Below are 25,967 nucleotides of genomic sequence, written 5' to 3' on the forward strand. Positions count from 1 at the left end.
CTTTTAGTTCTTTGATCGTCTGGGAAAGGGAAAAATGGTGTCTCTGTCGGGGCCTGGGTTAAAGCACAAAGGCAACAGCTTTATAGTACAGACGCACAACTCTACACCATTTCAAGTCGCAGGGGCACGACACCGCGAAGACACGATTGTCGCTATGAAATTCCTTAGTATTTTGTCTGGAAGGTTAGGAAAGCGATGAGCATCCTGGTGCTCAACGGTGTCGTGCCCCAGCTGATCAGCTTTGCCACGCCGATTAAATACTGCCTGGCTTGACCTTGCGACTGGTGACGCCGCCTTCGTAGGGTGTTGCCAGGTGGACGAAGCTTCTGCTGCTAAAACTGGACTTGTCTTCACGGCTTCGGTGACGAGAGGCGGACGGGTAGCCCCGGGTAGTCATGTATTCAGGGAAGGCGATCCGGTTTGCAGAAGGGGTTCTGGGGTAGGGCATGTACCAACACAAGACCAGTATGGCGGCAGCATCTGGAAGGTTAGGAAAGCAATGAGCATCCTGCGTTCAACGGTGTTGTGCCCCCAATTTAAGAAATGGGAGATGTTTAATTGTTGCTTGGTTTTTATGTTTCATGGTTTTTTTAAAACCGTTTAAGCATTGTACATAGGAACAAGTTTTGATAAATTCGTGATTTCTCGTTATGAACACTAAATACACATTGCATATGCTGTAGAGGCAGTGGCTATCTTACATTTGCAACCGGATTAATGCGTTAGCTCCCCTTCAGTTTGTCATGCAAAAAGAACTGGGGTTTCTTGTCATGTCAGTCCTTTGTTGCATTCTTCTATGTGTGTTTTTTTGTGCCATCATTTCCACGAATGAGCGGTTTTGTTGCCTTTCAGGCTTCTGATGTTGGGTTTCAATCTCTTCCATGTGTTATTTATTTATTTTGTGTTGCTCATGTTTATGTGGTATTCATTTCACTTTGTGTTGCTCACTCTCAGCTTTTCCATTTCCACATGTATGCAGTTGTTTTTAACCTTCCGAGAAAATTCTACTATTTTCTTTTTTTTTGTCTTTTACTTCATCTTGTTTACTATTGGTTGTCAGGTTACACATGCCATCTTCTATAAAAGCCATGCTGATTTTCAATAAAAATTCAGTTGCTAGCGCCGCCCTGTGTTGTATCCCTCTGTCCTGTATCTGTAGCGGTTTTTTATTCACAAAGTTAAGTGTAATGTCCGATGAAACTATCATCAGACATTGATTACATCCATTGCAAATAATTACGTAACCTTCCCAACCCCCCTTTCTTTTGCTTTATACAAGGTACATAGTATGGTTCCTCAATGTGCTCAGTGAAATAAGAAAGGCACCTTTTATATTTGGTAATATTAAGGGCAGTTTATAGGTAATATGGAGAGAAATTGCAGCTTTAACGGAAATTTGTTCATGCTTGCTATCCACACTGTCATAAGCACATTTTACTATCAATGCAGAAAGTAATCTGCTTCCCCAGAGAAACAGCAAACACAATCAAAATCACATTTAGTGAAAATGCGGTGAACATTATGGCTAATGCTTTTTGATAAGTAAAATGTGTATGCTTGAATTACTGCTTTCATAAAGCCACTGAACCTCTTGAGGGTAAAATTTTGTGCAAAATTCGTGCCTCTGTTTTCAATTTTTTTAGTGAAGTTTCCAGCAGTATGAAATAAAAGCTCATGATTCAGCAAAATATTATCGCAAGCAATACTTTGTCTCAAAAACACATTTCTTGCACTGACAGTATAACACAATTACACTATACAGTAAGAGATAGCGAAAAATGTGCAGCAAAATTTATGGTGAATAATTTGCTGCCCCCAAAACACATTTCATCATCAGAAGAAACACATCCGAAAGCAGTGAGCAGTTACTCCAAGAGGAGGCATGCGGCCATGTCAAAGTCACGACTGTTCAGTGCTTGAGAATTCACAAGCCACAACCAAAAGGGGAATCAAAAGCAAAAATGAGAGAACCTATTAGTACCTCTGAGCTTCAGCTTTGCAGGGCTCTATCTAAGTTACCGGAAACATGATGTCGGTGGCAATAAAAAGGAATCTCTTCTCCTCCACGAACCCTTTGGAGGTAGCAGATGGCACCCGCACAACCACATAAGCGAGCGCTCCAAGATAAACAAGCCGAGTTCTGCACCCTAGTGAGAGGAAACGCAATTCCAAAAGACTTTGGCCGACTCCATGGAGATGGCAGCACCTCTCAACAAGTGGCAGCAAATACGCATGAAATACCAAACATAAGATCAGCGCCATACATGCACGTCAAAAACTATGTGAGACAGATCGGCTGCACTGTACGTGTATGACACAAATCCTCAAAGGGTCAACATGTGCTGGAAAGCGTTATATGCGGGCAAGGTTTCAGGCAAGCTAGTCATATGCAGACAACACTTTAAAGTGTGTGGTTTAATTACAGACAGCTGAAATTCTTATTGCAATTGCTCTAAAGAAACAGCTTCGCTGGAAATTGGATTATAATTCTGCAAGGTTGCATAGGTGCACAGTCTTTTTATGTTTTAGAATTGGGGGTGATTATATTCCTCTCCTGTGCAGCACGCAACCAGATGCAGCACCTGCAGCTCTCCAGCTTTGGCAGCTAGCCTGCTTGGCCACCGCACCTCTGTCTACTACTGGCTTGCCAGCTTCTGGACATGTACCCCACTAGCCTGGTTGGCCACCGCACCTCTGTCTACTACTGGCTTGCCAGCTTTTGGACATGTACCCCATGGTGCATTGCTGATTTTAGTGTTTTATATTAGTTCGTAGCTTTTATTCATTCTTAGTTAATAAAAATGTAACCCTTATGGGCAATGAGTCATGCCTGATCAGCCCTTTCTGTATGATTACTGTCTCTGGTTGCCTCTCATTGAGACTTGTCTGTACGGAATCAGTGATCCATGGCAATGGTAAGAATTGTGAACAAGGCTCCCGTGCGGGAGCCGGAACATCTTTCTTTTTGTAAACTTTGGGGTCAGCATCCGCTTTGAACTGTTAAAGAATGCAGTGCCAATCTGTGCTGACTGGAATTTATTGCTTTAGGATACTTCACGCACCTTCCGAGGGCTATCGATGTATGTATGTATGTATGTATGTATGTATGTATGTATGTATGTATGTATGTATGTATGTATGTATGTATGTATGTGTGTGTGTGTGTGTGTGTATGTATGTATGTATGTATGTATGTATGTATTATGTCTCAACGTGGCCAAGGGCATTAATTAGACGTTTGCCATGAGGCAAACCTCAGTAAAAAAAACCAGAACTAAAACTAAAAACTAAAGTAATGTTTAACAGTCTCGGAAGAGAACAGCAATTTACAATAGGTAGCGAGGCACTGGAAGTGGTAAGGGAATACATCTACTTACGGCAGGTAGTGACGGCGGATCCGGATCATGAGACGGAAATAATCAGAAGAATAAGAATGGGCTGGGGTGCGTTTGGCAGCCATTCTCAGATCATGAACAGCAGGTTGCCATTATCCCTCAAGAGAAAAGTGTATAATAGCTGTGTCTTACCAGTACTCACCTACGGGGCAGAAACCTGGAGGCTTAGGCAAAGGGTTCTACTCAAATTTAGGACGACGCAACGAGCTATGGAAAGAAGAATGATAGGTGTAACGTTAAGGGATAAGAAAAGAGCAGATAGGGTGAGGGAACAAACGCGAGTTAATGATATCTTAGTTGAAATCAAGAAAAAGAAATGGACATGGGCAGGACATGTAATGAGGAGGGAAGATAACCGATGATCATTAAGGGTTACGGACTGGATTCCAAGGGAAGGGAAGCGTGGCAGGGGTGGCAGAAAGTTAGGTGGGTGGATGAGATTAAGAAGTTTGCAGGGACGACATGGCCACAATTAGTACATGACCGGGGTTGTTGGAGAAGTATGGGAGAGGCCTTTGCCCTGCAGTGGGCGTGACCAGGCTGATGATGATGATGAAACCTGAGTCAACGCAGCACTGACACCGACTGTTGGTGGATCCACAAAAGGCCCCTACCACTACTCGACAGCCTGAACTAATGATAAAGAGGGCCAAGGTCAAATGCTACCGTGGGAACGGCTTCAATCTTGGATTCCCAGGTTGCTATCCTGTCCCCAGTTCCGTACCATCGGAGGTGGAGCGTTGCGGAACGATGCGATATCACGGGCGGAGTTTGCGACCGATTCGATAATTGTGATTGGCCACAATGCAGTCATCAGATTCCCTAGTCGAGCCACCTAGAGAAGACAATGGTATTAAAAGCGGAGACCTTTCGTGTAAGGGAGTCGACGTGTCCTGATGTGAACTCGGACATATAACATGCTCCTGCATAGAGTGTACTGCCGTAACTGGAGCTGTGTAATGTCAAATGCACCCTTTTTCCTTGATTCCTACTACCGAACACATTCGTTGATGGGCTTGGTGGATTGCTTGTCCTAGCGCCACATCGAGCAGCAACAAACTGGTGGTAGGACTTTCTGACGGGCTAGTTGGTTCATAGCTTTAGATGTTTCTTTTAACTGCACAAACAAAAAATGAGGACACAAGAAAGAAACACACACCACACCATGAGCAAAGACTGCCAACTATTTATCTTTTGAAAAGCAAGCAACAAACGTACATTTCATTCAAGAAACTACGCGTGTCCGCATAGTCACTCTCACATGTACCGATAAGCATAAAAATGTAAAAGTTATCTGCTGGTTAACAGTGTAGACCAAGATTGCGAAAAGGGATCACCAAAATAACCGTGAGTCATTCTTACAGCATCATCAAAAGAGGGAGAGATAACATAAAAAAGAAAAAGAAAACGGAAAGAGTGCATGAGCATGTGAAGGAAATAGATATGGCACTTAACAAATAACCAATGCAAAGGCGAAGCATGAGGGCATAAGTTAGTTTGAGAAAAGCAAAAAGGCATAAAAACAAGAAAAGCAAAAAACGACATAGCAACAGACAATATCACACCGATCACCAAATGTGGCAATGAAGTCATGAAAGAATGAAGGCTCAAAATATGGCTTACTGAAAACAACCATGTTTCGAAAGTGGGGGTGACGGCAATGTTTTGAATTTACAAACTTGACTATGGAAAGAGTGAAACCTGGTGAAATTAATGCTCAGCTGTATTCACAGTGCAAAGCACCCGCAACAAACGAAACCAAAGGACAAAAACCAATAAAACCTTAGACCGCCAAAAAGGAATATTTTAAAAGGCATATTCCAGAAAATTTACTTCTTCTGGAGGGATTGAGACAGATGGCATGCTGATACATTTGTCGCCATTTTTTAGTGTGTAGAACTCTTCGACAATCTCCCTTTCAGTCTGATCCCTCAAATGGAATGTTGTGTTATTAAAAATTGGTTTACAAGGGTTTCTTCTGCCTTCTTCTTTTTCTCTGCATCTGTCACAGTGTAGGGCCAAAGTGCGTCCTGCCCTGTTCTTTACTTGCTCCTGGTGTTCCCATGCCTTTTCATTATAACACCAGCCCGTTTGTCTAATATAAACGTCACATGTCAAGAGAATCGAATACCCTACCCCACAAACACAATCTGTGTAGTGCATTTTGTGCGTGGTTGAACACTGTGGCCTACTATCTTGCCTGTCACCATGGGGCACACTCTACGTGTGCCCCATGGTAGCTTGCACGCAGCTTGGTAGCTTTTCGGCCCCCTGCAGCTTGCACGGGGCCGAAAAAACGACCTTGATCTCGTAGTGGCTCGCTACTTTCTTAATGTTATGCGAAACTCGTTGAATATAGGGCATGATCTGCAGTTTATTCTTTCTTGATACCCTCTTTCTGTTGCTTTAAGTTTTTGCAATGCATAACCAGAACGTGAACAATCTGCTGCACCAGATGGCCGGGTGGCATGCAAATCTTTCGTGAAGACAGGCACCTCTCCCACATTTATTTCAGCATATTTGTAGAGTAAACATGCAACGGGCACTTTTGGCAAAACAATTTAATGGGTGCTGCGTTTGTTTTTAACAAAAGACTTTCGCAGGCGCCTGTGATTAAACTTTGAGGGTAACCAGCTGAGAGGAAGCGCCTAACTTGCTGATTGAAACTGGTTTCTAGCTTATGCTTGCATGATTTTTCCAGGGCGAACTTACAAGTTAGGGTTATGTTGGCTCTCTTAACTAGTTTGGAATGTGCACTTTCAAACGGGCCTTCTTTGTCCTCGGGTTGTAATACCAACAGATGTCTTTTGGGTCAACATGAAGACTGAGGTCCAAAAAGTGAACTGAGTTATCCCTGGCTTACTCGTGGGTGAATGTGAGCCCCCCCTCCAAAGCTGATTAGAATACCTTCAATGCACAATCTACGGCATTATTAAGCTTATCTTGTGTGGACACGTGGAGTATCGCTTAGTAGTCATCGACATAATGAAAAATGCGCATGACGTGTTGCCTGGAAATTAGTTGCTAAGCTCGTTGATCAAACGCCGACAGATAGATATCGTAAAGAATAGGTGCAACTGAAGAACCTATACATATTCCAACCTTCTGTGCATAGTAATTTCCATCATATGCAATGGCTGTGGAACCTAAATAAAAGCTTAACAGTTCAAGGAAATTCCCTGTGCTCACCCCTGCCGTATTCTGAAAGGCTGCTTCTCCGGTCTCTTGAATTTGTTGTCTAATAGCGGGGAACAGACCGTCATGCGGGATTGAGTATAACAGGTCCTCGATGTCAATCGAGAACCCCGTAGTAGCCATCGGAAGACCTTCCAGGTGTCCGACGACTTCCATTGAAGATCAGACTAAAAAGTGGCCCTTGCCGACTATCGTCTGCAGGTTTGATTGAAGAAAGTTCGCGAATGTCCTTTGCCAAGTGTCTTTTTCTTAAACGATGACTCTCGTGGGGCAGTCCGGTTTATGAGTTTTTCCAATGAAGAAGATCTTGAGGTGGCTTGTTACTTTGCACTCAACTACCTTCCTTAACGAATCCAGGTGCATGCTTTTTAGAAACTTGACGGCATAACATAACACTTGATGTAGGGGTGACAATGTGCCACATTCACAAAATCAGGGTTTCAGGCTGGGACCATTTCTGTAATGCACATGAGTCTGCAGAATGTGAAGGTGTTGAAGAATTGCTAGCAACACGCATCCTTTACAAACTGCAAAGAGCCATGCGAACTAGAGCTTACTGGGGCAACATCTAGCCCTGACAAGCACCTGCTGCAACTTTGGGGTGAGGAAGTCAAGCTGCATACTGTGTACTTAAATCGTGGCTGCACGCAACATGCCCTGACAAATGTTCTGCACAAGACTGAGCAGGCAAGATGTCATAGTAAGAAACATGCCAGAGACTAGTGGATGGACCACTGCGTGTCATTTGAACGCATAGGTGTCGATAAGCTGCGACACATTCTCGGCTATAACAGGATGAACCAAATACTGTAAAACTATTGAAAACGCGCTGCTCGATCTTCCATGCACATCTGAGCAATTTGAGGAACAAGCTGCAGATGCTTTCCCCGACCACCTCTCAGTGACTGACTGCCACCGGAGTTGTACACACCTTAATGACCACTTGCCAAGGAAGGAATGGAAAGCCTCTTTACGATGGCAGAACCTGTTGTTGCTCTCGAACATGTCAACACTTAAAGTGCACATGGCAAGGATGGAGTCATTTTGCAGATGTTGAGGAATCTTGCTGAAACGAGAAAGCAAGCACTATTGCTTGTAATCATTGAAATATGGAATATTGAAATTCCCCACAGAGTGGAAACACTTGATCATGATGCCACTACCGAAACCAGGCAAGCAGCCTGACACCATAGCCAACCTTTGATCAGTCTCACATTAACAGTGTGCAAAGTGACTGAAGGAATATGCCTCACGAGGCTGAACCACCATATGGGAAAGACAAAACCATTTCCGCCTGTGCCAGATTGGTTTCTGGCCTAAGGTTGACACTTGCAACAATAGCCTCTTTCTGCATTAAAGCGTCGCCAATACCAGCCGCTTTGGAGGAAAGATATATGGGTTCATAGTCACAGTCGCACCAAGAAGAATGTTGAGCAGTCTGCAACAAGTGCAACAAGGCCTTTCGTGAAGCCTGCCTAGGCATTAGGGTTGCCAGTGTTGCCAAAGCCTCTTATCCAACCAAATGTTTGAAATATGAAGTTACAGTAAACAGCCAAAAACTTTTACCAACTGCACAGGTGAAAATGCAGGTAAAACCCGGAACAGCACGTTTGGTTGCAGGAGTGATTCGCTGGTGAGGTAAGGTGACTTAAGAGTTGCTGATAAGGTATACTGAATGCAAGTATGTGCAGTATGTATATGTACTGTTGGGCTGAAACAGATGAATTTTCTCCAAAGCAATATCAAAACCTCATTTTTTTTTTCAGGATGCCACTCGTGTTTTAGGCAAGTGTGGACAGGGTTATATAAAGCTGCATAGTCAAAATGATACAACTAGATACAGCTGTTAAGCGTAATATTTTTTCTGGGCTAAATTCTTGCTCCTTTAACTCATTTGAGATCATGAACTGTAGCACCAAAGTTGTGGACCACTACCAGAACAAAGGCATGTAGTGTGCCCATCTCAATTCTTATGCCAGTCTTCTTTTTTACACCAATAGCTGCTATGGGCCAACTCCCCTGGTTCTGACGTCTACTGGTGTTGTCACTCTAACTCCCAAATTGTCACTCTAACTCCCAAATTAATTGCTAGAATATTGCAGATAAAAGTCTCATTGTGATGCGTGGATTCAAACATACAATCAAAAGATTGGCAGTCCACAATCCTACATTTCAGCCACTCTGCTGAAGGTACAGTCGTGGTGAATACTGATCCTGGAGAGCGCAATCAAGCCAACAGGTGCCATGATTGGCTAACCCCTGCTCAATGTCCTCGTACTGTATACAGAGCTGGCGTCCATGCCTTCAAGTTCTAGCTGACACATCACCTTCCCACTTGTGAAGGCAGTCCTATGTTAAATTTTCTTCTGACACGTAATGACAGTGATTGGGTGCATCTGCTTCATTAATCTTCTAGTGCTTGGCTTCTCAGATTTACTGGACGGGGCTTTTGGTGTCTCGCTTTTCTCAAGCACAGCGCGAGACCTAGCAATGGGTAGCCCAAATATAGATTTGAGAAAACCAAAACAAATTCAGCAGTAAGAAGCTAAAGGGTTGTTTTGTGGGAGACCAGTGGCCAAGTCCGGACATGAAAGAAGAGGAAGAATAGTAAAGTCTTTCCACTTCAACACTGGGAGGCACAACTCCCACAAATAAATACGACTCGTACTTATTTTACTTCTCTAAAGGAGATTACTGACTTGCATTGGCAAGTGGCATGAAGCAACCTTCCTGCGCATATTTCACCAGCTACTGCATCATTGTTTTGCGTTATTAGTGAAGCTGCAATTTTCTTTATTCTTTATTCAGACATATCCCCGCTTAGCCCGAAAGCGTTACAGCAGGGGGGTTACAAGCATGAAAAGAATACATCTTGATTCTCACTGCACACCTGTTCACATGACAGTCTATTCCACTGAGCGATAGTTTTTACAAAAAAAGAGTTGGCATACAGGCCCGTCCTAGCCCGGTATTCTCTAATTTTGCACTGGTGGTCAGTGCATGCCGATATATAGTTTGGCGGCTTTAAGTACATTTCCCTATCAATTCCAGTTTTGTTATGATAGATTTCATACAGAAGCTTTAGCCGCAGCCTCTTTCGGCGAGACGACAGGGACTCCCAGTTGAGCTCTGTTTTCATTGCTGTGCAACTGTGCCTCCTCCCGTACCTACTCAAGACGAACCTGGCTGCTCTGTTTTGTATTTTTTCTAGTTTATTTATCAGACATATCTGTGACGGGTCCCATAGCATACAAGCATATTCCAAAATAGGTCGTATACAAGTTAGGTACGGCGTGCTTCTAAGGTTGGAATTTGCGCATTTTAAATTTCTTTGAATGTAATTCAGAGAAACTGCCGCTTTGCCAACTACATAGTCCACGTGTGCCCGCCAAGAGCAGTCGCCCGACAGCATTACGCCCAAATATTTAGTCTTGGATTTAGTACTTAATATATTATTCATTAGACTGTAGCTGGCATCGATTACTTTTTTCTTCTTAGTAAACCGCACATGGACGCACTTTCCGGTATTCAAATTCATTTTCCACTTTGAGCACCATTCGCAAATACGATCTAGGTCGGCCTGTAGTTTGAGAACATCGTCTTCATTATCGATTTTTCTATACACAATACAGTCATCTGCGAAGAGCCGCATGTTAGAGTCAATACCTAAGTTAATATCATTAGTATATATAAGAAAAAGAAGAGGCCCCAGAACTGATCCTTGCGGGACACCTGATGTGACCTCAAGATAATCTGAAGTAGTGCCATTTAGGACCACACGTTGACGGCGACTTGACAAATAGTTCTTTATCCAGCTAAAAACACTAGAATCTATACTTAGCATTCGAAGTTTATGAAGTAGTAAAGAATGGCAGACAGTATCAAATGCTTTGCGGAAGTCCAGAAATATGCAGTCTATTTGTCCACCCATATCAACCACTGACGCCAGGTCATCATAAAATTCAATCAGTTGTGTCGAACATGAAAACCCCTTGCGAAATCCACAAGCTGCTCAATTTTGTGTTTTGCAGTAGGATGTTAGCTGTGCTATTAAGGCACTTAAATACTCATGAATAGTAGTAGAGAAAAAAATAAAAGTAAGAAAGCAGTGGCTTTTTGTGTGTAGACTATGCATACAACTGGTGCTCTCATGGCCATTTCTTCCCTATCTGCTAAACCATTCTAAACAAGAAAAGCCTATACACAATTATTGTGCAAAGTCAGACCACAACTAAACCGGAGGCATCCTTGGTAAGCAAAGTATATTTATTTGGTGACATTTTCTGCGGCCCTCTTATTGGGCTTTCTTTCCTGTTCAGCTGTGCAGGTTCATTAAGAAGTGACGAGACAGATTGACAATTTTAATCATTGAAAGACTTAGTGAAACCTTTCTTGGGTTGTTTTTTCTCGGTTTCAAACTCTGCACATTGCATTTTCAGGAATGTTTTTGCTTTAGTTAGTTTATGGGCAGGACATGTAAACATATATTTTACACCATGTCAAGTATTTGGTGCCATAGAGTGTTCTTGGATGGAGTGTTGCCCTTTCATTCAGTACAATATGATGTCGGTTTTTTGTGTCCAAGGCTGTTTTACATTTGAGTGTGATTGCAGCATTTTGCTAAGTTTTGCCTCAGTCACCCAAGCATGAAAGATTGCTACCCACTGCTGGTGGCATGACACATCTGACATTTTTTCTTTTTTCAATAAAAGGAAGTTTGTCACTTATCCTGTGCACTGGTTGTCTTTTTGAATTACAATTTGTTGCCTATATTTGCTCAGTTGTTGCATTTCAGGTTAGGAATGGCTATCATAGTTATTATTTAACCATATTGCACACAATGTGGATATGTACTTGCAATATATGGCCACCATAAATATGATAGAAGTTAATAATTCAAGAATAGTGCCTTTGCATGGTGGTGCAGCCATGAATTGTAGCTATAAGGTACCAGCACTGCAAGTAGCACTGTTTGCGCAGAATATAGTTCGACTCTGCTTCTTTCAAAAATCATTGTTTTTATCTGCATTTGTACCTGCAAAACACATCTGGTGCAAGAGCGGCTTGCATCTGCAGTTGGGTCCCATGAATAGCCAAATGTTTGCTCGTTTTCATGTTATTAGCATCTTTTTGTTTCTTTTTATTGTTTCACGGATTCTCTCCGTGTAGGGGGCAGAGGTAAAGGCAAAAGTAATATTAGTAAGGCAATCGTTTTTATTGTAGCCTGTTTGCCCAGTGTAGAAGCCACTGCAGGGTGTCAGGATCTCATACACATCTTCAGCTCTGCAGGGGACGCAGCATCTGGCATATAGTTTGTCGCAGGCCATGTCTTCAGGGCAATTGAGTTTACTCACTTGCAAAAGGGAGAACCAAGCTTGTTGGATATGATGTAAACCGCCTGTACACTCAGTGGCCTTCTTTATTTTGTGTGAAATATGTGGTTTTAGTGACCCTTGTTTTATACACTTGTCTGGCAGCAGTCTTTTGCATTTGAAACACTCAGGATAGCTTTCAGCAAGCTGGACAGGAATAACTGAAAAACCAGCAGATGTTAATCATTGCACTTATCATGCAAGGCTTCGTACAGTAAGATGAGGGCATAAATAAATGAGGGTGTTCCTCAAGGCCTTATAGCACATGTCATGAGTTTCGAGCAACATGATGTACAGCACTTTTTTGATCGCATGCTATAGATCCAGCAGGTGTGGCCATGGTTAAGTGCAGCGCAAGGTCAAGAAAACAGATATCTATGAGCAGCACCCTGGTAAAGGAGAGGCTGGGAAAACTAGTGGGAAGCCTGTTGAACATCTGGTTGACCCTCTTGCTGGCTTCGTCAGGCAAAGTGTGAAACAAGAGAAGGAAGTCATCGACACATCAGAAGGTTTTTACATATGTACACTGTGCTAAGGTTCCCAGGCAGGTCTCTGTCATAACACATCAAGGTCAGCCTGCAGGGTACGCATGACCAACTACATGTGCCTTCTGTTTGGACAAAGAACTGCTCATTGTAACTTACGAGGATGGAGTGGGCAAAAAACAAAAACAGCAGCTCCATTAATCTGGTTTCACTGGTATCACGTGTTTTGTAAGTGTGCACCGCCATACTCCCCAATGCTTTCTTGGGTGACACCAGCAAGGACCAGCTTGAGGCAAGGTGTAATAGACGTCTTTACAAGCTAAAAATGCATGCATGCATGCAGAGCACATTGCGTCCAAAAAGTAGGCCCTTCACAGGGGCACTGGAGAAGGAACAGACTATTGACAGTGGGCAAAGGCAAGCTTCTCTGCTACAAACACCCAACACTGTTGCCATGTAATAACCTCTGAAACAATCCCTCTGAAAGAGGAAGTCATCGTTGTGCATCCATAAAGAGGACAGACAGGCAAAGCCCCTTCAGCAATGCTGCCAGCTTTAAAATGCCCACTTGGCACCATCCTGAATGCTTCCTTCTTAGACTTTGCTGGGTGCAAGCATTCTACTCTCCAAAAGTTGTGATTGAGAGCACTGTTGGCATGGTGGCAATATAGTTCAGATGCAATTGCAACAAACCTCTTCCTAGTTGGTCTGGAGGTTAACGGCGCTCGTGGAGCGACACCATGAGACAAGCAAGGCGAATGGATGCCTCCGAGCCCTTGTTCGTTTATCACATTGTTCTGTTAGTAACAACCATGAGACTTCAAAACCAACATGCTCAAGTTCGGCACTAGTGTGGTAACTGTGGAGGATCCATAATAAAAAGCACAAAAAAACAGAAAAATCAGGCTAAAGGACAAAGCACCATTTAACACTTAGTATTGCTGCAGCCCATCCCCTTGTTATATTTTCTCTGATAGTGCTACATTTTTTTTACTGTATACATGAACTTCTCCTCTGCACAGCTTACTACAGAGAGCATAGGTGATGTTCCCAATCAGCCTCCGATATTTATATACACTATGTGCTGGCTCAAAGAGGCTCGAAACACTTTAATGGAAACTTGTAGTACGTAGAAAAGGTGCCTGGAAGAAAAAAAAAGAAGCTGTGCTGCAACCATCTTGACAACTTCTTGTCTCCTTAATAAAAATTGTGCTTCCATATCAACTTCAGCCTTCCAGTTTAGAGTAAAGTAGCAGTGGACTTATAAACAATGAATTAATTCTCAAAGAGCATGTGCAGTCCAACCAAAAGCATGGGCGTGAATCTGCATTGAAGGTGAATAATGCGTTCCGTAATGGTGAATGTGTTTTAGTAAGCTTCTATGCAATATGAATTTGCAATGTACAAAGAATTGTCAATAAAGCTTACCACGAGCACAGATGCACTTGCAAATTATATCACAATTAAAAATAATGAGCACAGTGCACGTCCACATGTGCACTTCCACTCTTAGTGTGCTTTACTGCATGATGCTTATTCCCCCCCCCCCTGTGTTGCAGTGTAGCAAGCAACAAAATAAACGTTGAATTGGGATTTTTTAAAGAGTACCTTTCTCGCAATACACCGATGTGTCGCGGTGAAGCCTAAGCAATGTACTGCGGTGAAGCATACTAAAAGTGGAAACGGGCCACAATCACTGGACATAATGAGTTCTTTAATTATACCAGAGTCCTTCCATGACAAAACATGGAAGGACTCTGATTATACACACGCGCACCCGCCGCCTCTCAGGTCGCCTAAGTGTACATACTATGCTTGCATGGTGATAGTGGCCCCCCAAGCAACAAAAAGTCCGTGGCAAAAAGTCTGGCCGACGTCTCCAGCCGACTGCAAAACGGTTGGCCCGACTTCGGCAACCAAGGGCGGCCCAGCTTTGGGGATTGACATTGACCTAACTTCGGCTGGTCGTCGGCAATCGATGTAGGCCCGACCACTGTGGCCGACTTGACCGTCGGCGTCCCATACGAGGGCCTACCCAGGTTTTAGGTACGTAGTCAGTCGGCCAGCCGTAAGGCCATTCTATTTGGCCAACGCAGCCGAGCGCATGCCATACGCGGGCAAGCCATGGCCCTGACGACAATAATTGTCGGCATTGCATCGGCCCGGTGCTGATAGCCGACCTTGCTTTTGACGCTCCGAATAATCGTAGCATTTGCATGATGCACTTACAACAGCATGCGCATCATGCTTGTGTGGTGGCCGGCATAGAAGTAGCACACGAAAGCGAACGCTAAATTTTTTGTGCTTTTCATGCCACATAAATACCAGGCAAAATATTCTCATACAGGTCTTTATTTCTTGTATTTGTCGTGGATATATACACCCACACGTTCACATAGGTCAAACGCTGGTTCATGGGTGGGCTTGAAGCGGGGTCACGGCGCCTTCTCTCGTTCCGGCCTCCATCCCTGTCAGCTGCTCCGACTAACCAGCGTTTCGTGACTCCAGCCACTGATGCCAGTGAAGCGTCTGGGAAGGCATGCTCCTCACAGATGCTGCAATAAAGCGGCACATATAAGCTGCCCCCGCTTTATAGTTCAGTTGGTTAGTTTCATTCCATTTGGAGAAGTGAAACAATCAAGAAGATCATAAGCCAGATATTTACTAAACATTAAAGAAACGATAACAAAGCAATATTAGGGACGTGCAAATCAGTATCGAAGCTGTCACGACGAGTGGCTGGACGACACAAATCGTTTAAGTACCGGATAGTTGGTAATTTATATGTCGTTAGCAATAGGGGGAACTCAACACGGAACCCTAACAAAACACGCATACACAATGGCTACTGTGTCTATAGGTAGCGCGGCTATTTACACCACGATCGGTCTTGTTGCTTCCGGTGAGCACTACATGAAACAGCCAAGTTGAAACGCTGAGACAAAAAACGCGCCGGAGCCCGGAGCGCCAAGCGGCACAAGGAGGTGAATAGGTAAATGTCTGGAGAGGCAAGAGGGGAAGTTTATGGCATGATACATATACTTGCGGACATGATGGCAACGATGATAGGTCTATGTTTTGCAGAAAACAGTTTGCATACATGGGCTAAAGGAGAAACAGCATATACAGCTTATATTATATGGTGAAGCAAAACAAACACCTCAAAAGCAGTGACAAAATATGGACGCCGCAAGTAGAACTCACTTATTACGGAATTATTTTATTAAAGAAAGTGCTAATACTGGACGCAGCAAGATGCAATAAGCAGCAGCTTGTTTGAATGAAGAAAAAAAAACGAGGCATGCAGTTGGTACCGATCGATGTTCGCAACGTGCACAAGAAAGCTGATTGTTATGCCATATTTCTTACTTGGAATGAGATTCGTGATGGCCGTGAGCTTCACGAAGGCGTGCTTCCTCCCCTGGGACCCTTTCCAGCTGAACTGCAGTGCAGCTTCATTTGTGAGTATGCCCCGCAGAAGAGTGCGCACGGCATGACCGGTGTCCGTTCCTCCGTATCTGGAAAAAAAGTTCACCTGCACGAACCAGCGCATGTAGAGTTAAACCAGATATCCAAATACGTGGTTATCGTGGTCTGTAAAAAATAATGGGCAGGATAAGAAATGTGATCGCTCTCGTTTTAAATGTTTTAACCACATAAAACAAATATATCTAGAAACAACGTTCTATGACAGAACGGCATATGGCTGCGGTATTGTATGAATGACAAAATGAAAATCAACCAAATATTAAACATGAATACATAGTTTCTCTAAAAAGAAAACAGCATGTCACTCACCATCTGTTCCATGCGGGAGTCTGAAGCTAAATATTCCTCTAAGATACGCTTTAGAGCCGCACAAGGAAACATGAGGACAGGAAGGATAGATTTACTGACTTGGCTCAGCGTATCATTGCAAAAAAATAACATCCAGGCAGCGCGATAAATGAATAAAACACAGCTACAGAAACAAAATAGCACGCAGACTGCCACGAGACAAATGTATAGGTATACATAACGTCGAGACCGCGGTGACAAAGTATTACACGTAAACTACGAAAATGCAACAATTAACAGAAGAATTGAGGAACAACTTACATATGGGCTATCCGCAAGGTTTCACATACGTGGCTTCTTGTCTGATGTTCCTAGATCTACTCTAGTCCACATGCAGAGATGTGCCACACACAATCCATTCTTACCTGCAATATGCACCAGACGTATATCGTACAGGCATTTACAGTTTTGTTTTTTCATCTGTGGGAAGGAACGAAAGCAACTTCTAATTAATTATGACTTTTCCGCAATGACAACCAGACAATCGTCATACCTGATTTCTTCCCGAATGGTGATAACAGTTCCGAGCGTAGCAGGTCATTCGCACACTGTGCTTCAATTTAAGCAGTGTCGTTCCAGTGTTTCCTAGAGAAAAATTAAGACAGATGCAAGACGAGAAAATAATATTAGAAATATATGCATGAAAGTACGTCTCAGATTTCCCTGTCCCAACTCTCGTACGCTTGATCCATTCTAGCTCATATAAAGCTTTTTTTTTTCTTCCCGTCAAAAAAATAAGCCCAAAAAACAAGGAGTTTATCATACGTTGCAAAACCATTTACGCAATACAAAGCGAGTTTTGTTCACTTGAAAAAGACAGTCATGCATTACACAACGTGAAATTAAAATGCCACTTACGAGTACGCATATCTTGAACGGCGAGATACGGCGGCTCCATTGCATGGAAAGGGCTTGCGCTGTTCTTGTCCATGTCACTTTTGTGTAGTTTGCGTTTCTATGCGCAGTCCATGATAACAGAAATGCACCAACTAGTCTACCAAGAGACGCGGAACGAGCTGGCATCCAGAGCTAGCATTTGGCGTCAACTCACGCCCCCGCGCCATTTGGCGGGAACTCGCCTGCGCCCCTGCGAGCAGGTGGCGTTGGCCTGACGAAGAAAAAATAGACAGCAAGGAAAGTCCCGTTTCGCTTTCTCGCCCCGTCCTCGCTGACAGAGAGAATCGCGCGTCGCTGCTTTCCAAGAACCTCTTCATTCCTTCTGGGAGAGGGAATGCCACAGAGCAATGCGACCTCGGTTCCCCACACTTTTCCTTTTTTTTCTTTTTTTTCCAGGCGCTTCCTGTGAGCGCGTCACCGTTTCCTTTTGGTGTGTGTGCTGTGCACGTGCGTGCGTGTGTGTAATGAAAATCTGCGTTCTATATTTTGCAGGGATTGGTAGCTCTATACGAATATGTATATAGCTTATGTAAACAGTAATTTTCACCTCTTCAATGCGTCGAACAGTAATTCGGGTGCTATGTACGTTAGCACCCAAATTGGGAGTATTGTATAAATATTGTATTGACTTGTTTTGTTTCCTTTTGTACTTGTTAATTATTGTATACCTGTTATTACCGTGTGCAACTGTATTTGTTTTAAAAGTCTCGCTGTAAAGGCTCTGCCAAGCGAAAGGGGGCTTCGGCTTTGTCAATCTGTATCTGACAGCTTTTTCTGCGCCTCCGCTCTCTGTACCTTTACAAGGCAGAAATAAATAATTTGAATTTTAATAAATATTTATCGTCAAAGCATCACGTCTATACGTGCACGAAGTTCGATAGGTGCATGCATGCATACACAGTCAATACGCTTTCCAGGGAGCTTTGCTAGAAAATGGTAGATATGCTTCACAGGAGACGGCGCTTGAAAAAACACTCATGATATACCATGAATTTATTAATTCTTAACTGCTTGATTGTTGAACGTCATTAGTTAATTGAGCAAAAATTGGAAGAACTTGATCTAACTCTAGTTCTTCCCAACCAAATCCACGTCGACAGCAGAAATGCTCCATTTTATGATTTACATTGATTGGCATGCAGCCTTAATTTTTCTTAGACGAATCGACAATAGCTACAAAAATTGCAGATTTTGACATCTCTTCACAATTCGGCTTCGTATAATCGCTTCTTTCACCCTCCCCAGTGAAAACATCTAACTGAAATGTCCCCTAGAACTGTACAGTCCACGAGTCGCCTGCGCTTGGATCGTTTGACGATTTTTGCTGTGCTGCGACAGGGCCATTTACAATTAACACGCCGTTCGCAAATAATTTTGCTTGACTCTTTCCGCAGTTCAGACGAATATTACGAGAACTGTCTAATGCAATATCCACTTGATTAAATTTTGTTCCCCGTTAAATAGTTATTTTCTCGATAGTTTAACTACAAAAGAAGAAAGCAATAATGAACGACACAATAGTGTTGCAAACATATCCGTTTTTGAAGTATTGAAATCTTGTGCTTTTTGGTAAAGCAAATGTAATAATTACGCGATATGTCTTCTTCTTGCGACTAGCACACTGGTATCCATGTATTCTTGCTCTCACAATAGTGGTCGTTGCATGCGCACCCGAATATATGGCGAAAATAAATTTGATTCTAATTTCATTATTCACTCTAATTACTAGAGTTCGATCAGTCCAGAATAAAGCACAGAACCATCCTTTAGCCGGAAAGTGATCTAACTGCCAGGTGAACTGTCACTAACGTCTTTATGTGATGGTTGCTGTTTATCCCCGTGTGATGAACCGCCGTCATCGCTTTTGTATAGCTGGTATATATTCCGTCATTATATATATTCGTACGTCAACATTTGTTACGCAAAAGCAACAACATTAAAAAATTGCTGCCTCTCACTTCTTCAAAGCACTGCGCAGCCTGTCGGAACGCACTGGCGCGTGTGAACGCATGGCCTGAAGGCTCAATTTCAAAGTGTTGTGCAATTGCTGCCTGGACCACCCGTGAAGACCTTTCGTGCCACGTTACTTTATTATGCTCGCTTTTCTTGTGACCGATGACAAGACATTAAATTTAGCGGCGTCTGCAAGACTAAGCTGCATCAACACAGCTTCTTAAATATACGAATTCGCCCAGCGGCTGTCGGACAGTGTGCATGGTCCCTTGCGGCACGTCACTACAAAACCAATTAAACACTTAGCCACCACTAATATACGTGCGAGGGGACTTTCGGTCTCACAAAAAGAATATATATATATGTACATTACACGAAGTGATGCCTCAAGAAAACAGGAAACGACGTATAAAAGCGGTTGCCCGCAAAGCGCAATTTATTCCTCGTTACTGCGAACTGCCGTCGCAAAATGCCGTGAAAGGACGAGTGCCTGCACAATATTACTCGTTGTTACGGCTGACTTCTTTGTCACCGTCGGCGATGACGGTTTCTGCACTCCATGCGACCAAAGTTATTTGGCAGGCAGCACTTCAGAAATACCCGTAATAGAATCGAATACGGCGAAGGCACTGTGCGACGATTCACCGGGCGACTTCGAAGGCCGCTCGCTTGGCGCGCCTGCACATCACCGCCGATCGTCTTGCACAAGGTTTCGATTAATACGCCGTAACCATATTGATGCGGCACTAAGAGCGTTTTAAACCGGGAGGATAAAGGTGGCGCGAAATGAACAGTGCGAACTTTCAGCTCGCGCGCTCTTGCGCACAGTGAAATGTCAGCGTTATAGATAAGGTAAAAGAAAAATAGCACACGTTATGTTCATGTCAGGAACTCGAATATAATGCGAGGCGCGTTCCAAGGCTCGAAATTTCGGGGGAAAAGCTCGCGCTATATTCTTGCAAATATTAAGTGCGTATCTCTCGTGTGTTGCCTCTTCTCTGGCTCACGCTGGTAGCAGCAAGTAAAGAACACCTCCTTTTATAGTAATGTTATTTCATTATTTCAATGGTCGACTCACCAGCATTCAGGCACTCCAGCTACGTGTGTCTCTGTGTGTGTTCTACCCATTCGCTGTCATTAATTACAAATACTCATTTAGGCGCAAACCTCGTTTATGCATTATGGTATATGTCTTTATCAATTAGACGTCATTTCGGACGTTCGGTGGTCTCGATTTGTCACGTAAGTACATCAGAGCCCCATATAAAAGCCAGAAACGACGTATATTCGAACGTAGAAACCGAAAGTTCGATCACGTCAAACGACTGTTTTTTTTCCATATATGTGCCAGCTAGAAGAAGTGCGGGATATCTACCGGACGTTCATATGTAAAATATCTGCAATGAGACTTCTGACGGATGCGATTTCGTATACTGAGGCAGTGCATGCATGAGTCATATATTGTAATGACGAAGCTTTATTTTAGATGAGAGCTATAGGTTACGTGGCCGCCTGCATGCAGCGCGCATCTGCCATTTGGGAAGTGGTGCCATTGTCGAGAAGGCCCTTCCTCTTGCGCAAGAGCGATATATGAAAGCGCTATACGTGAAAACGTATAAAGTTGACAGCAGCAATTGATGGACAAGAAAAAAGAAACCTACATAACATTGCCTAATGTAAGCCGTTACATGTTTTCAGCCAGAAGCTTATAACTACATATTGGGCAAAGCTGTATAGGTAAAACTATACTGATAAAAAATATATTACAATTAAACTGTACATTTGTTGCGACGCACTATAGCGTATGCATCCATGTTAATTCTTCCGCATGCAAGTGCTTTTGTGGTGCTGCCTTGGGTGCGTTTCTGAATTGCTCATCTTGGGCTCAGACAGATCGCACCGTTTATTCAAAATTTATTGACAACAGACACCACTGGCTTCTCGGCCGCAAGCGCAGCCTACAGCACCCGAAAAGTTTCCCGCGCTTCTTCGCCTGCAGCATGCCTTCCCTGGTTGCGGACGTTTTGTATTTTCCCTTCTTCTTTTTCTTTCCTCTCCTAGCTCAACACTGCAGTTACCCGGCCACGCTACTCGGCCATGGGCTCGGTCCTGCCTTCTTGCCCGCATTCTTCCCCGCCTCTGGACTTTTTTTTCCCCTTAGTCCGAATCGCCAGAGCCTACATCAGCTTGTCGTTGGAAGTAGGCATGCGCGTTGACATTGCTTGTTCGTGCGCGCTCGAATTTCGCAATGAGGTCGGATTCTTTCTTCTTGCATTTTTCACAGAGTGTTTAATTAGTACCTCTGCTTGCCACGGTTCATGCGAAAAAGACACCTCCTACCCAGTCGAACCGAACCAACTGCGAACGAACCAGTTTAAAAGCAATGCAAAGCGTTTTACCAATGCGGAGAAAAAAAAATGCCGCTTTTTAGCGAAACGTGAGTTGAAACCAAGCAGCAACACGAGCAAACTCATAAAAAAAATAAAAAAGGTCCAGAGTTGCAGTCTCGTGCTTCGGCAGTGTGCATCAATTGTGGCAGCATGCAAAATGCTTATCAATTATTGTAGTTATCTACTTAGTGCAATACATTTTATGCTGTCTAACAAAAAAAATACGTGGAGCCAAAGTTAAGTCGGCAACTAAAGCCGGCCCGATGCATCGCCGGCTTGTCGCACCGACGAGCGTTTGGCGCGCTCGGCGTTCAGTCGTGCTCTGACGGAGGCCCAGCCCGCGCGGCCGGCCGCGTGCCGATGTAGCTGGAAGGAGACGTCGGGCCGACTGTTTTCGGAAGTCGGGTGGCCAGTGAAGCCGGCTGCCGACTATTTCCCAACAATCGGCCAATCATTGGCAGTCGGCTAGGGTTGCTTGGGCCCCTCCCACTTTAGTATGCTTCACCGCGTAACCAAAATGTACTGCGGCGACGAAGCAGTGAATAAACAAATTGTTTTTACAACAGTACAGAAAAAACGTCCATCATGCCACACAGAACGCTCTTCTGTGTCTACCACACAGAAGAGCGTTGCAGCAAAAGGTAGCTGATTCACACAGGCTGTGTAGCCCACTTATCGGCGTAAAGGGTATTATGGGTAATTCAAAATTTGTTACAGAAATATGTTTACATTCGTACTCCTTGCGTAATAAGACTGCCAGAAGTTCCACAATAGAAAGTAATTTACAACACACAAACGCAAAGAACACAGACATATGCATCATTTTTGACTCTGTCGTCATGCATATGTGTTAGCATCGCAAACTTCATACTAGGCAAGGAGCACACCACAATCCCACGACAGCCACTAATGAGACCAAAATGGGAGCACATGTCTGTGAACGCGCCAATGGAGCACCTAAGCCACTCTGCTCCTCCACCACCCCTGCTGCATGGCTGCACCACTCGTTTCAAGCACAGCAGACCAAACACACATTCAGCGCTGAACAGTGGGCGTTCGACGCTGTCGCATTTACAAGACTCGTAGCGAGCGTAGCAGCACATGCTTCAATGTCTGTTAAGCAAAGTCGTGCAGCGGTGGCGTAGAGGTAGAACACCCGCCTCGCGTGCAAGAGGTCCGTGGTTGGAATCCCGATGCCGGCAATTTTCCACCGGATTAAAAGACAAAAAAATCCGCGTGTTGATAAAATTGCACAAACAGGCCTGGAGTGTGGCGTGATCCCGGTGACCAGAACCGGTAACGCACTCCCTCACCAGAGCAGGATTGGCCACCCTGGTGCAGTACTTGGCCACAACCTCCTATATGAACACAACAATCAAACCCCCGCCCTCAGTCCCCACCAGCTGCGAAGCAACTGACCATGGCGTCAGTCAGACCTGCGAAGCAGCAGAGGGTGCTAAGAATCACTGGCTCCGGACAGGCCGCCATTGGAATATGAACCTGGCAACGTTTAATGCTAGAACGCTATCTAGTGAGGCGAGTCTAGCAGTGCTGTTGGAGGAATTAGAGGGCAGTAAATGGGATATAATAGGGCTCAGTGAAGTTAGGAGGCCAAAAGAAGCATATACAGTGTTAAAAATTAAGCGGGCACGTCCTGTGCTACCGCGGCTTAGCGGGGAGAACTATGAGTCGGATTCCTGATTAATAAGAATGTAGCTTGTAACATACAGGAATTCTATAGCATTAACGAGAGGGTGGCAGGTCTTGTTGTGAAACTTAATAAGAGGCACAAAATGAAGATTGTACACTAGGTCTACGTCCCTACATCCAGTCATGATGACCAGGAAGTCGAAAGCTTCTATGAAGACGTGGAATCGGCGATGGGTAGAGTGAAAACTAAATACACTATACTAATGGGCGACTTTAATGCCAAGGTAGGCAAGAAGCAGGCTGGAGACAAGGCAGTGGGGAAATATGGCACTAGAAATAGCAGGGGAGAGTTATTAGTAGAGTTCGCGGAACAGAATAATATGAGGATAATGAATACCTTCTTCCGCAAGCGGGATAGCCGAAAGTGGACGTGGAGGAGCCCGAACGGTGAGACTAGAAATTTATTTTTTATTTTTTATTTACAATACTGCCAGTCTCTACTGAGACCATAGCAGGAGGGCACTATATATATGCACATAAAGAAAGAACACTGATAATTTTAAGTATCAATACATGTATAACGTCAGTTTTGCACCTTAAAACATAAACAATTTTTACCATAAAATGTATACACCAAACACAAGTACATGCGAACTTTCAAAAAAAAAAGTTAGAAATGGAAATTAAGGTATTCTACGCTGCATACCCGACTGCATACACAGGGCACAAGTACATGGTGGTTTGCACGATCAATAATAGCACTAGCAATTTTAACCTGCTAAACAATTGTTTCAATTTCTAATTCAAACTGAGACAGTGACTCTGTGTTAGTGGTGAGAGGCGATAACATATTCCATTCACGGATGTCAACCGGAAAAAAGGAATATTTAAACACATTATTATTACATTAATATTCTACTAAGGTGTTTGTGTGTTTGTGCCTGGTAGGTCGTGTTTGTGAATAAGAAATGTAATTTGATATGTCAATTTTGAAAGAATTATGCGGAAGTTGATAAAGAAATTTCAAACGTGCCTGTTTCGCTCGTGCTTCGAGCGTAAGGAGCCCAGAAATTGCTCGAAGGTTATAGGGAGAGTATTCACGTCTAAATTTGTTATGGATAAATCGAATGACCTTCCTTTGTATTGTTTCTATTTTCTTTATGTTAGTTTGGGTGTGAGGGAACCATAGAATGTTTCCATATTCGAGGATCGGCCTAACGAATGTTTTGTATGCTAGGAGTTTTGTTGACAAGGGTGCGAGTTGAAGTGATCTGCGAAGGAAAAATAACTTTTGCATAGATGAGGTAATGTGGTGAATATGCTCGTCCCACCTTAGGTCTGACGTTATTGTTAAGCCTAGATATTTATATTTTTGTACTTTAGTCAAAACTGTACCATTTATGGTGTAGCAAAAGTCTGAAGATTCTTTCTTCCTCGTTATGGTCATACATGCTGATTTTTTTACATTGATTATCATCTGCCAGTCTGAGCACCATTTCGTAATACTACTAAGTGATTTGTTAAGGGAGTAGTGATCCTGATCATTTTTAATTTCTGTATAAATGATACAGTCATCCGCGAATAACTTTGTTTTACAGTCTATGTTAGTGGTTATATCATTAATATACACGAGAAATAACAAGGGCCCAAGCACGGAGCCCTGTGGAACTCCTGACGTAACTGATACTATATCTGATGTTGTATGTTCGAAAATAACAAACTGACACCTATTAAACAAAAACCCACGAACCCAAGCAACAATTTCTGTGTCTCCGATAATGCTTTTTAGTTTATTTATTAGTTTGGTGTGACAAACACAATCAAACGCCTAAAAAAATCAAGTAGGATTAGGTCCGTTTGGCCGTGATTGTCAATACCCAGCGCGAGATCGTGTATGACTTCTGTTAATTGAGTTATGGTCGATAAACCCCTGCGAAAACCATGCTGGTTAGGGGACAGGATGCCTTCGTTTTCAAAAAAAAAATTTGTTAAATGTTTTAGAATTATATGTTCGAGTAGTTTGCATGCCGTGCTCGTTAACGATATTGGTCTGAAGTTTGATTCAACGGATTTATCTCCCGACTTGTAGATCGGAATAATTTTAGCTATTTTCCAATCTTTGGGTAGTTTTGATGTCGATAGGGATTTACGGAAAATAAGGCCGAGGTATCAGCTGCACCACTGTGCGTATCTTTTAAGAAATTGGTTGGGTATATTGTCCGGACCACATGCCTTTTTAGTGTCTAGGGCAAGCAGAAGGTTAAGAACACCAGCGTCTGTGATAACGAGTGGGTCGATAGTGCAAACAGTCCGTGGAACTAAGTCCGGCATGACGCCATTATCGTTTGTGAAGACCGAACGAAAGAATTGGTTATATCTGTTGGCTTTATCCACTTTTTCACTTGACGAGAGCTGAGTTATGAGTGTGTTTTTTTGGCGAAAGTGGTTCCAGAATCTATGTGGATTGTTCTTTATAAAGCTGGGGAGTACGGTGTTGAAGTAATGGTGTTTCGCTTCTGTGGATTTCTGTTTGAAATTTTTTGCTGCAAGCGCTAGCCTAGGGGTCTTAGATGGAGTATTGCCTGTAGCCTTGCTAGCTTTGCGTAACCTTTTGAGTTGGCGTTTTGCATGTGTTACTTCCCGAGTAATCCATGGGTTATTTTTCAAGGGTTTTTTCGATTTAACAGGAATAAAATGGGTTACACAGTGGGACACTATGTCTTTAAAACGCATCCAGACAACATTTATATCTGACAAAGGATCTGAGGCCAATGCCGAAAACTCTTGGAATTC

General features: G+C 43.4%; 2 protein-coding genes across 7 annotated transcripts in view; one reads left to right on the forward strand and one right to left on the reverse strand.

Moving 5' to 3' along the window:
- The window catches only part of gwl (serine/threonine-protein kinase greatwall), a 472,763-nt gene extending 469,929 nt beyond the window's left edge, over window positions 1-2,834 (forward strand). For all 5 annotated transcript variants that reach the window (XM_065444896.1, XM_065444897.2, XM_065444906.1 and 2 more), the window contains one exon: window positions 2,563-2,834. In XM_065444896.1, the coding sequence (XP_065300968.1) occupies window positions 2,563-2,775 (213 nt within the window). In that variant the 3' untranslated portion in view covers window positions 2,776-2,834. The remainder of the gene's footprint in view (window positions 1-2,562) is intronic.
- An 11,988-nt stretch (window positions 2,835-14,822) lies between these two features.
- Window positions 14,823-17,319, reverse strand: LOC135912438 (uncharacterized). 2 transcript variants are annotated; one of them, XR_010567666.1, is made up of 5 exons: window positions 17,143-17,319; window positions 16,778-16,869; window positions 16,650-16,704; window positions 15,817-15,982; window positions 14,823-15,002 (listed from the first exon to the last, which is right to left on the reverse strand). XR_010567666.1 is itself a non-coding variant. In XM_065444885.1 (4 exons), exons 1-4 carry the CDS (start codon window positions 17,213-17,215, stop codon window positions 14,932-14,934), a joined length of 402 nt encoding a protein of 133 aa, XP_065300957.1. In that variant the 5' UTR covers window positions 17,216-17,319; the 3' UTR covers window positions 14,823-14,931. The 2 variants fall into 2 exon arrangements, 1 of the variants encoding a protein (XP_065300957.1); XM_065444885.1 differs by lacking the exon at window positions 16,650-16,704.
- Window positions 17,320-25,967: the final 8,648 nt, after the last annotated feature.

The sequence above is a fragment of the Dermacentor albipictus genome, chromosome 1 (assembly GCF_038994185.2).
Source record: "Dermacentor albipictus isolate Rhodes 1998 colony chromosome 1, USDA_Dalb.pri_finalv2, whole genome shotgun sequence".
Lineage (NCBI taxonomy): Eukaryota > Metazoa > Arthropoda > Arachnida > Ixodida > Ixodidae > Dermacentor > Dermacentor albipictus.